Genomic DNA, 12,572 nt, shown 5'->3' on the forward strand with positions numbered 1-12,572 from the left:
ATGGCAAACTATTGACGAAAAATGTTATCAAAATGTTAAACAAAAGTGGTAAAAATGCCACCCTAACCATCACCGTATTCCATATGAGCATCACCATGAAGCATGTCAAGTCCTAGGACAAGCGACTTTTCCTTCGATTGTCTTCGTGTCGCATTGAGAATTTACTGAGAAAAATTTACCTAGAAGAATGTACCTTCCCTGACCAGGGACAGAACATTTTTGAAGGATTCGGGACAGCTCTAGGGCAGCATGGGGGCTCAGTGGTTCTCATTCATGCCTTGCAGCGCTGGGGCCCTGGGGTGCTATCAGCGCAGAGTTGGTATGTTCTCCCCTTGGTCACACAGCTATTCTCCAGGTGCTCCAGTTTCAAAGACATACTGGGGGGGGGGGGGGGGTAATTGGCTTCTGGGAAAACTGGCCCTGGTGTGAGTGTGTGTGTCCTGTGACTGACTGGCATCCCACCCAGGGTGTACCCTGCCTTCTGCCGGTCGCTTGCCTGGTTAAGCTCTGCTCCCCCCGTGACTCTGGACTGGATGAAGAGGTTAAAAAATGGATGGATGGAATAACTGTAACTGCGACCCATTTCATCAGTAAGAGGCATGTTATGTTGTGCTCTTTTTGCTAAAGGGAGAAGCCTTTTAATTCCTTTAATTCAAATAAACGAGCCAGCCACAAAAAGCAAAGGCCATGTAACGCTCAACACAATTCAGAGATAAATCTCCCACAGAAACATGCGGATCCCGTGGACTCCTTTAAAGAAAAACGCTGTTTAGAAGCAGGCTGAGCATTTCCCTTGGTTACTCATACACATTGGTCTTCTCTGTGCCCTTAGGTGAGAGAAACTGGGCTCTCACTTGAATGAGAATCCCTCACAGTTCAGCTCAGGAAACAGAGCAGAGGCCACATCTGTGCATATCTGGCCTGTATCGCTTGAAGTAGACAAAACAAAAAATAACATAAAAGAAAGAGAAAAACAAGAGAACAAAAATAGTCAATACAGAGCCAGCAGCACCTTCAAAACATTAAACCGATATAAAATCAAAGATTTAGCAGTTCAGAGGTTGGGGTGCTGACAAAGTTTGGCTCTTTCACTCCGAAAGGAACAGGCTCAGTTGTTTGCAGTTCATTTTGATAGCTGGGGGGCAACACTTCAAAAGACGGCCCTTTATCTCTTCACCAAAAAAAAAGAGAACTTGCACTAGAGCTCCAGGGTTGGTAAATCTGTCCCACTATCTTTCTAACACATGGGTTTATTTCTAAATCCCGTCTGGAAGAACTACTGTAAAAGTATGTCTGGAAGGAGGCCAGTGCTTCTCAGCTCCCCTTCCTACGGATTAAGAGTCATCTTCAGAACGTAATCATTTTCAACAGCCAGTGCCAAAAGGTCGTTTGAAAATAAATCTTATCCTGCTTTTAATTTTTTTTCTTGCATGTTCAATTCGAGCTTTATTTTGCTCCAGGCTTGTCTCTTGGGGGGTAGAGAGTGGAAGCAGTTTATTTGAGCGTCTAGAACTTACAACCCTCTGTTTGCGGATGGAAGAGTTAAGAAAAATGTACTTTAGCAATGCACGTTTATTTAAACAAAAATGTTCTAATGGTGGAAATGACTGCAAATTCATTACACACAAGATAGAATTCTTGAATTATATTGCAATAATGACCATTGGATCAGTAGAACATATGCAACCACAGAAGTCACAGCAAGCTAATGCAGATGTGGTGAAAACTGATAGTATACTTGAAAAATTAGAAATTAAACAAACACCCAGAGATTCATTTTCTGCCCTCAATTTTTTTCCAAATCCCCTCTACTCAATCAAGACTGGCATCCACTTGCATATCGCTGCCACCTACTGGTGAATACAGTTCAGTACATCGGAAGACCAATCATAAACCCCATTCTAAAAATTCCAAGAGAACTTCCAGAAGGACATTAGATACCCTTCTTTAATTTGGGATCATCCACATCAGCATTAAAAGGCATTTTTGGGGCTATAATTTGACAAGCTTCACAGGGCTTATCTTCTCACAGGGTGCTTAAATACTGAAATAATCAGAAAAGGGAAAACACAATTAATGTCCAATTTCCATTCGCCTGAGTTTCTTTTATTGCTGTGTCATTCCTGACTGCCACTGCCAGAATCGCACAGGAAATTACATTGCACCTGCTCCCAGTTCAGTCAGCAGAGGATACAGTACAGGGCACCTTTCACAAAGGTAGAACAATTTACAGTGTGGGCTTGAGCTAATATATTGATTTTTGTGGGCTGCCCTAATATAAATTGCTTGCTCCTTTCTCTCTCTTCTTCCCCCCACAGAATCTGAAAATCAGACAAACAGTATGTGAAGAGTGAGTCATGGTACTCAGCAGAACAGGAGAACAGCCATTCCAATGAAACCTCCGGGGGGCAACATCATGAATCACGGGACCCCCTGGCAATATCCGATACCCAGATGACATCATGTGTCATCTGCTGCAGACAAATTGCATCAAGGGCTGGGGACCTCTCAGGTAAGAGGACATGACCTAAAATTAAAAACTGTTCCTTAAAGCTTGTTCAAATTCAGCCGTTTAATCGGGCAGTCACTTCAGTAGCTGCTTAAAATCTTTAGAACTTCGCTTTTCACGGAGGACAGCGAGTGGAGTCTCACACCAGGAGCACCAATGCTGGTTTCCCAACAGTCATAGCCACAATCCTGCAGCTCCTGTACTGCTTTTTGTACCACTGAGCAGTCAGTGTCTGAAAGGGAAAGAAAGAAAAAAAACAAAACAATTACACTCAACAGTATCAAAGTCAATAAGGTCAAGACACTGGTCACATGAGCTCCTGACAATACATCTGAAAAGACAGCAGCTTCTCCACTATCCTCTAATGGACAGTTCCAAAGGACTTGAGACTGCAGCTGTGTCACCCTGTGGGAACATTTTCCATAACAAGCAATAAGTGAAGCAAGCTGACCCCAGAGAAATGGCTAGTGAAGAAAGCAAGGGGACAGCAATGCACTGACTAGCATGAGCATTATTTCCACCTCGGAGCCCGATTTCAGCCAATTGTAGAAGCTGAGCAATGCTGGGCCTGGTCAGTACTGGGGTGGGAGACCTCCAAGGCAAACCAGGCTGCTGCTACAAACAGTGCTGGTGGATCAGTGGCAGGCATTCTCTGGCCTAGAATTTCCAAAGCAATGTCTCCGTACTGTGACCAGGCATCCAGTGCTACAGGTGATGCCTTCATTCTGATGAGATGCGGATAAACTAAGGTCCTCGCTACTTGGACAATAAATATCACACAGTACTGCTCAGGCCGGCACGGTGGCGCAGGTGTTAGAATTGTGGCCTTGCAGCACTGGGGTCCTGGGTTCAATTCCAGGCCTGGAGTGCTATCTGGGTACTGTTTGTATATTCTTCCCATGTCTGATTTCCTCCCACAGTCCAAAGCCATGCTGGTAGGTTAACTGGATTATGGGAGAATTTGACCCTGGTGCCTGTGAGCGCCCTGCAATGGACTGGCATCCCATCCAGGGTGCACTCTGCCTTGCCCCCTGTTCCTTGCTGGGATAGACTCCAGCTCTCCCGCGACCATGAATTGGATGGAGTGGCTAGAAACTGGATGGGTGGTACTATTCAAAAGAGCAGTGATGGCTTGCCTCCTGTTCTGGCTCAATTCCACACCATTTAGCTTCTCTAAAGTTCCCCCATAATTCAACTGCTGAAGAAATGTCTCACTTTCCCACCTGACCTGCTGTCCGTCAGGGTTGCTGGTGCACAAGAGCTGGCACTTTAGTGGGGAATGAAGTGGGGACCCCCTCAAAACAAAGCATATTTCATCGTCGGGATGAAGACTGATACGCAGATGCAAAGAATGATGGTTTTTCATTCCTGTAGCATCTGAGCACCAGTTTAAGACTGAAGGAAGCTCCAGCTTTCAGATAACTCTTAGAAAATTAATAGATCATTACTAATAATCAACTTCTTTACTTTACAAGGGGTCACGTATCCAATCATGGGGGAAAAGTGATCAACTACACGGTTGCTGCACTCTTGATGACTTAATTCCAGATTCTACATTTTCACAAACGTCAATTTGCTCCAAGTGTAGCGAAAGCAAAAACGTCTCACTCCAGCAGGACAGTGAAAGCCACAGAAAGTTCTCCACTTGAGGGGCATTAGTCCCCATTACCCAGGCATTATACTTGCCAACTCTAAACAGAGCAGAAGGGATCCTGGGCAAGAACAATGTGATGTGGGACAAGGGGGCTGGGAGGGAGGAGGGATGAGTAAATCACTCTAATGGGCTACAGAGGGCACACAGCAGGGTGCGGAGTAATGGGCACAGAGTAAGTGGCTGGTAAAGAATGTCGCATTAGTCTGTGAATAAAAGCTCCAAACACTCTGGAAATGACTGCCTTAATCAGTAGGGCGATTTTCTGTAATAACTGTGGAAAAATACCCCTGCTGTGTTGGCCTAATGAGGGAACAGGGGGCCGCGGAGCAGTACAGAGACCCGAGGTGCCAGGCCTGAATGAGATTCCGCCTCGCTGGCACAAACCCCGTTCCAGACGCAGAAGAAAAAAGAATTCTCCGACCAGCGCGTCCTGCAGTCGCACGGAAGAAAATCGTCGGCATGGAGGGCTGTGAAGGAGGTGCGCCGCAGCGATACCAGGCCCCTAGCACCGTCCCCTGCTGCCTACATTCAACCACAAAGCTGCGACACCTCCATTCAGAAGGTGATGCTTAATGTGCAGGGCAGGCCTTTGCCTTACCTTGTCTGATTTGGCTGTTATGCGTGTTTTTTTTTTTAAATATCACTCCTGTGAATCTCCAGCATAGAATTTATAGCAAAATACCCCCCCTTAAAAGGCAACAAGCAGTCACTGTGTCTTCACTAGATCCAGATTTTTACCAAACATATTCATTTCCCTCTATAAAATCAGATATTTTTTTTATACTGCAGTTGTGACTATTCTCCTGTAAATTCTGCTTGATGGACCGATGAGGTAAAACGCTCAGCCGCTGTGATGCGTTGAGAAAAAGAGCACAGGCCTTGCTCAGCAAAAAACAGAGTTTTAGTGTTTTGAACTGGGAAACAGGATCGGCAAACGGCAGGCTTAATCCAGCATCCCATGCCAAAATATAAACAGTGAAAACACAGACTCACACTATGTGCTATTTTAATAACAGCATAGCTATTGGCTTACAGTATTTAAATGTAAATCTGTTCAAAAGATTATACTATGCATTCTGCCTTGTTTTAAATAGGAACTGTTGTTTTTCTCCCTTTCATGTTTCCTCTAACACTCCAAACCTCAGAGCTGTTTGCCATTTGGAAAGATCCACAGCACCTCAGAGGAGAGTTAACCTTCACTTGTTCCACTCTGGCACATCTCCCCCACTCAAACGTCTACATTTACATTCATTTATTCTGCTGACGTTTTTACCCAGGGCCACTCAAATTTGTCAATTATACGGCTGGGTATTTTACTGGGGGAAGTTAGGGCAAAGTATCTTGCTCAAGGGGACAACAACAACGTCTCACCTGGGATTTGAACATTTGACCCCACAACCTTCCTACGAGTCCAGAACTCTGACCACTGCTCCATGCCACTGCCCCTGCAGTCTGGGCTACCTGAAAACAACTGCACTTTCACACGTCTTCCGTTTTCCACAGAGATCATAACGTTTTCTTCCTTCACTCCCAAAGAGGACATTCTGCTTTGGAGCTGGGTTCAGCAACAACAGATACACTCTGTTCTAAGAAAAAGTTATTTATTGCTCTTAAAGTAAAAAAAAAAACCTTAGTATTCTGGGATGTGCTTGAACAAGTTTACCCTCCAAGATACTGAATTGGAAAATTTGTAACAAAAACAAATCGATTTTTTTAATTAAACCAAACACCACTATTATTTAGTTGCAGCTGCATGGATAAAGAACACCATTGCCTTGTGTTCTGAACACCCAGTCAACTGCAGCTTGTGACCGGAGATTGACAGAAAAACATGCCACTTACCCGGTCTAAGAAGAGTTATCCCACAGCCTCCTCCCCCAGCTCCTGTTAGCTTGCTGTGCAGGCCGTGTGCCAACGTCACCTGGCACAGTGTGTCCAGGGAGGGGTGCCCCACGCCAATCACATTCAGGTGGTGCTGGTTCATGTCAATCAGCTCCTACGACAGAACACCTTGCCACTCAGATCCGATTTACAGGAGTGCGGGAGGAGGAGAAGGTTGTACTACAGAACTGTTACAGACCCCTGTTCTAAACAGCAACTGGGACAGATCGTAGCAGCCAGTCTATATCTAGATAGAATATTACACGCACACCAAGAGTACTCATATTAAGATGAAGAAAAGAAATTGCAATCATAATAGTTGAATAAAGTACGAGATCCTTTTGACCGCTGCTAAATGCAACCAAAATAAGTGCGAAGGTATTCTAGGTCATTATGAATCTTACTTCTAAAACAGCGTAGTGCTCGGGTCTGCTTTCACTGGCCATGTCTATCAGTGTCCTCTCACAGGAGGAGGAAATGGCATCTATTGATTCCAGCACTGGATTCATTATGGCTGGAAACTAAAGGAGGGGGAAAAAACACAAGAACCCAGGAAGGTTACATATTAAGAGGAGGTCACTAGCCACTTGCTTGGCTGCTAGAAACTAAGCGATTTGAAAAATCTCATCTAGCAGTTTCTAGAAAGAGGACAAGGCATCAGCTTTAACATCACGGTTGGATTGCTTTTTGCAGATTCCTACAATCCTTCGTGTAAAAGTGTGCTCCTTGTTCTCAGTATTTAATGCATTTCCCTACATATCGTGTCCTCCAATGAAGTCCAACAGGTTAAAAAAAAAAAAAAATGATATTGCTGCCATTCCATAAGGAAAGATAAATGGGACTGCACTGCTCATTATTTATACAGCAAATTTAATGGCCCGTGATATTTCAAATCTGTGGTGGAAGGGTGACATTTTTTCACCACTGTTTCTGTACCTCTATAAGGCTTCTTTAACCTAAAGCTGAACTTCACTGCCATGTCCTGCACCGGCACTCCCAGAGACACAGACACCTGCTAAAGTTGTCTAGGCAACGGCAGACGAGGGTGCTTTTGAAATGGAGGCACTTGAAATGTTCATGTTTTATGAAACCCGTCGACATTAGGCCCCCAGGATATCTCTTAAACTCAAAGCAGCAGCTATTTCCATAATTACAGGCTGGATAATAACACAGCAGACACTGGATACATACCTTGTTAATTTTGTCCTTCACTCCAGCAACTAGAACCTTTGTACTGCGGGGAACTTTGGTATTTGTTAGGAGAATTCTTAACACTGGTACACTAAAGAATAAACAAACACATGCATAAATATACGAACATCAAACTGAAATGTTTTGCCTGCATGTGTTATTATAATTCACTTAATCCTACATGCAATTTTGACTACACTTACTTTCAAAACAACTCTCAAAATCTTTTACCAACACAATTGGATTAGGTCCAGAAGTTCTCCTTCCATGCATTTTTTTTATATAAAAATTAAACACTCATGAGGAGCAATATATTTTATGGAATATATTTGCACTGGAAGAAAAGCCAGGATTTTTAGAAAGTACAAGAGATGAATGATGTCATTTAGGGAATACCACAGGAAAGGAAAAATGCCCAGTTTAAGCACAACAAAACCATGAGAACATCCCAAAAACTTCATGCAAACACAAAGTGGCAAACTTTCAGAAGAGCAGCAGTGGCAGCTGCCATTTATCCTCTGGGTAGTTACAGTTTGTCATAATGACACGAAGCACTCAAGGAACATGCAGGAAATGGGTTTCCTTACCTGCTCAATGGGCTGATCTTCCCCGCATGATAGCGCAGTACCCCACCTAAAATCACAAGTACAACGTCACTGTTCAGCAGCTGCACTAAAACAGGCATGGAGACCAGAGGAGCAGGGCAACCTGCACAAATACTGTTAAGCTGGGACACAAAATAAAATGAAAATACAAAAATATATATTCATGAGGATTTGTTTAAGATTCCATTTCATGCTACAACTCTAAAGTGGAGTGTATTTAAAACTGAGCATAGAAGGCACTTCTTTACCCAGAAGGTGGTGGAAGTCAAGAACAAGCTAACCAGCCGATGTTGTAGAAGTCTGGCTTTTTTCTAGCCAATTGAGATCTCGGATCAATTAACTACTAATTACCAAATGGGCTAGATGGGTCAGATAGCTCCTCTCACTTGTTACTTTTCCTAAGTAACATGCCCTGTCAATGTTTCCAGGCACGTACAGTATCCTGAAGTGAAGAGCTCACGGGTACATACAGTAGTGTTCATTAGATCTCCTGTTTTTTTTTGTTGTCTGAAAAAAATACCTATAAAAGCTAAACAGCATATTCATGTTTCTTTTTTTTAAAAAAAAAAGGCGAATTCAAAAACAAAACACTGCTTTCCTCTAACCGATATTGGGCTTTGCTTTTGGAAAACATATATTTCAGAGTAATACATATTTCAACAAAAATAAATGCTGAACTATTTAATAAACCTACAGGGAAATAAATGGAATTCCTTAATGCACAGTGATAGCATTTAACTTCATCATTCAAACTGAGAAGCCAATATTTCTAGCATGCTACACTTGTGAGAAGATTAAGCTCTCCCACAAGAGAAATTACTGCGCCGTTACTGAATGAAATCAAAACCTCTAAACCTTCAACACCACACGGCTGCGGGCGCGGAGGTGAGGGGACTGGTCTTACCCCACGTTCCCACTGCATTGTCCACCCCTGACGGATTCCCATGAATGATCTTCTCTCCCTGCAGGGCCCACTTATTAATCAGCTCCAGCTCCTCCTCTTTCCACCTGCATTTCAACACCCACCAGGAGAAACAAACGATCAAGGAAAGCACGACCACTTTCTATCCATAGACCACGTAACAGCTAACTACAAACTACTAAAACAGAAACAATTTAACATCACATTTACATTGGGTGGCATGCCGGTGCAGTGGGTAGCATTGCTGCCTCGCAGAGCTGGGGCCCTGGGTTCGATTCCTAGTGCCTTAACTGCGTGCAGTTTGTATGTCCCCCCCGTGTTCACGTGGGTTTCCTCCCGCAGTCCAAACACATGCGGGTAGGTTAATGGGATTCTATCTAAACTGGCCCTGGTGTGTGTGTCTGTCTGCTCTGCGATGGACTGGAGTCCCATCCAGGGTGTACCCTGCCTTATGCCAACTGCTTGCTGGGATAGGCTCCAGCTCCCCTGCGACCCCAAACTGGATGAAGAGAACAGGACATGGATAGTTGGATGGATGAATGGACTTACGTTCATGGTTTATGGGGATCATGAATTTCATACAGGTGCACCAAACGCAAGCCTTACTGCTTTTGTGAAGACCTGAGATGTATCAGTTTACACAGACTGGCATTTACCAGAGCACCTCAAAAACCCGGACCCTCCTGCGTTCAAACCATTGCTCCATTGCTCCAGGGCCCTGATCTCTATTCCACACTGTTAACCGTCAAACAATGAATATTTTTTCTCACTCTTGTTTAAAAATAATACAGTCCAAAACACAAATACACAAAGCTCATTTCACAGTAAAATCTAAAAGGTTCTAGTGTGCAGAGTGTCTGCTGTGTTCTAGGAGCAAACTGCCTGGATATTTGTTTTGTTGTGCTGTTTCCAGAGGTTCAGCAGGGGATCCTTTGGCATCGCTGCAAACTGCACGCTCTGGCAGGGGGCTGTAGCCAGATGAGGAGGGTACCTGGCAGTGTGTCCCTCGGCAGCCTGAGGCCAGGCGACGGCTCCCTGGGCAGACAGCAAGGCCGCGGACAGACAGACAGAGAAGGCGGCGCTGGAACCCAGGCCAGCACCCGTTGGCAGTTCTGACCAAACGGACACGGTCACACTGGGCAGTGCCCTGCAGTGGAACCCGCACAGAAAGAGAAAACAAGAAAAAAAGAAAACGAGAATGAAAGGCAATACATGTCACGACACAAAACAACTGACACCACCCTCTTGAAGTGCTCCTGTCAGTCAGAAAGCCGTGCTCAGGTTACAATTTTAACAAACAAGTTTCACTCGTGTCATTTCAGTATGTTTTTTTTGCTGAAATTTGTGATTTGGACAAGGAAGGAGCCACATGACTTTCAGCACTGTCACTAAGAGTCTCTTTAAGATAAAAAAACTATCAAGCAGGAAAACCCCACCCCACCAGAAAGACACTGCTACTTGCAATCTGACCACAACACTACACTGAGGCCCTGTGCAGGAGTCTCGTCTCACCCGCCTTTGAATGTGGGTCCTTCAGGCTTCAGTCACAAGGGCAGTGCTGCTGGCCACCTCAGCGATGGTTCTACACGAGGGGTTTCAAATCCCACACCTGCTGGTTTTCATTCCGGCTGAGTGTGGCTGCTTCATTGAAGCCTTAATTGAATTATAGAGATGCCCAATCGGAACATCTGCGAGTGCCTTTTCGACTAAAGAGTTCGGGATTTGATCGGAATTAGGAAATGCAATAGTTGAAACACCTCCTCTGGCAGGTCTAAAATCTGAAAACCGCCACACAGTTCCAAGTCATCCTGTGATCAAGTCAATTACAAATTCAGAGGTGTCACTGTCAAGTGGGTCGGAACAAAAACCGCCGACTGTGTGTGTGGACAAGGGCAAGGATTGGGAATCCCTAGTCTACACACTAACTCCAGCACATTCAGCTCCTTACTTCTGCTAAATGTGAAAATCAGTGTTTTCTGCAAGCGCCACACCAGTTTCGGTGTGGGGTCGGGGTCCGACAGCGGCGGGGGGTCGTACCTGGACCGGGAGAAGACTGAAAGGTAGACGTAGAGAAAGGCCAGAACTGCGAGGCTGCGAGTGTCAGGGGAGCGGTCCGAGAGGTCAGCGAAGAGGCACAGCTTTTTCACAAACTCGGGGTCTGGCTCACAGGCGCCCCAAAGGTCAGCGCCTACCGGGCAGGAACAAGTTTTAACTCACGACATTTCTGTATTCAACCCCTCCCCTTCGCACCTTGCTGGACACAATGCAAATTGTTCTAAAAGAGTGCAACTGTACACTTGTAAAATTGTACAAAAGCTTCATGTATGTGTTTTACTTGGAAAATTTTTCCTCGTTCAAGGGTTTTTCTGTTGAATCCGCTGAGATCTTACACCCAACCCCCAGTAATCCCACCTTTACAGGCTATTACAGATTTAACTTAGCCTTTTTTTTTACAAAAATAAAATCTTTGGGGTTACCTGTAAGAACTTACAAGCACTTGACTGAGTGTAAATTGAACAAGTGTACAACTGCACTTTGAAAATACCGCTCATTTAACTGGACAGTGGAGTTCCACATTGAATAGAGATCAGTCTTTAATTTGGATTCCTAAGAAAAAGTTATTAACACCCACTCAGTTCCTTCATTCCAGCTGGAGATATCATTGTCCATGAAAGATTATCTTTTTAGCACTCTGAATGGCACCTCTTGAACACTGTACTATCAATTTTCACATAACAGACTGGAGCACATGGAGAGAGTTACTTAGATATGATTTACAGGGAAGCAGTGCGCCCACCTTTGCAATCTGGGAGCAGGTCCTGCAGCGAGGACAAGTCCCAGCTGAGGAAGGTGTCAATATTGGGGAGGTTAACTGAGACTCTTCCTGAAGAGCTCAGCTGTAGGCGCAGGTAGGTCCGCAAATCTAAACCGACAGCCAGAGCCAGCTGAAACAATGCAGATAAAAGCAGTTCAAAAGAGAGGTAATATTAAGGCTCGGGGTGAAGATGCAGTGACAACACAATGGACAGATACCATACAATGGGTTTCTGCATTTGAAGCTTACTGATATTATGATACACGCGGACTCACTTTCCAGTGTACTACCGCGTGTTCCCCATGAAGAATGACTTTCCCAGGCGCAGACACGATGTGCTCCTTCGCTTGCATGGTTCAATCGTGTCCCTGACAAAGAAAAGGCATTAACTTGGCGTTACAGAGCAACAAGCTATATCACACACATATCTAAAGAAATAGATTACTACCTCCACAAACCTCCGCAAGATAACTGTTGACTACATTTCCGTCTGCTGTATGTAACGCAAGGGCAAACGCTAGCTACTGTATTTCACATCTGCACCTTTCAGATACAGTACAACGGATGAGTGTGTAAGCTAGCATCTTGCCACACTTTAAAGTGATAACAAACAGCATGCACGTTCCCATAAAAGACACTTCATGTGTTAAAACAAAAATGCACCCAACTACAGATATTCAGCTTACCTGCTCGCAATTAAAACTCCCGACGTTTCTCAGTGCTGCTGTCATCCACAATGAGCAAGGTATCTATGCGGTCCTCATCATCCCCAATAGTTTTGCAATTTCCAAGAGAGACAAAACATTGGGATTATCCCCTGAATGGTAAGGGACACATGCCAGTCTTAAAACATCTGTCCAATCCTTTTCCTCGGTTCCAGTAGCGCATCGCAACAAATGCCACCCCCCACTTGCAAGCATAATACCGAAAAGCAAAGCAAAGCGTCAGACCTGCCGGACGAGCGTTTTGGCAGCTGACAGCCAGTCAGGTTTTGA

At 44.5% G+C, this 12,572-nt stretch overlaps 1 protein-coding gene across 2 annotated transcripts; it reads right to left on the reverse strand.

Moving 5' to 3' along the window:
* Positions 1-1,630: 1,630 nt before the first annotated feature.
* Positions 1,631-12,557, reverse strand: mvk (mevalonate kinase). Of its 2 annotated transcripts, none has more exons than XM_088617794.1 (11): positions 12,264-12,552; positions 11,853-11,945; positions 11,560-11,707; positions 10,800-10,950; positions 9,754-9,909; positions 8,745-8,848; positions 7,823-7,868; positions 7,236-7,326; positions 6,449-6,565; positions 6,006-6,159; positions 1,631-2,741 (listed from the first exon to the last, which is right to left on the reverse strand). In XM_088617794.1, exons 2-11 carry the CDS (start codon positions 11,928-11,930, stop codon positions 2,590-2,592), a joined length of 1,197 nt encoding a protein of 398 aa, XP_088473920.1. In that variant the 5' UTR covers positions 11,931-11,945; positions 12,264-12,552; the 3' UTR covers positions 1,631-2,589. The 2 variants fall into 2 exon arrangements, with proteins under 2 accessions (XP_088473920.1, XP_088473921.1); XM_088617795.1 differs by lacking the exon at positions 1,631-2,741 and adding an exon at positions 2,748-5,624 and having other exon boundaries at positions 12,264-12,557.
* Between the last annotated feature and the right edge of the window lie 15 nt (positions 12,558-12,572).

The sequence above is a fragment of the Lepisosteus platostomus genome, chromosome 24, assembly GCF_059453375.1.
Source record: "Lepisosteus platostomus isolate fLepPlt1 chromosome 24, fLepPlt1.hap1, whole genome shotgun sequence".
Lineage (NCBI taxonomy): Eukaryota > Metazoa > Chordata > Actinopteri > Semionotiformes > Lepisosteidae > Lepisosteus > Lepisosteus platostomus.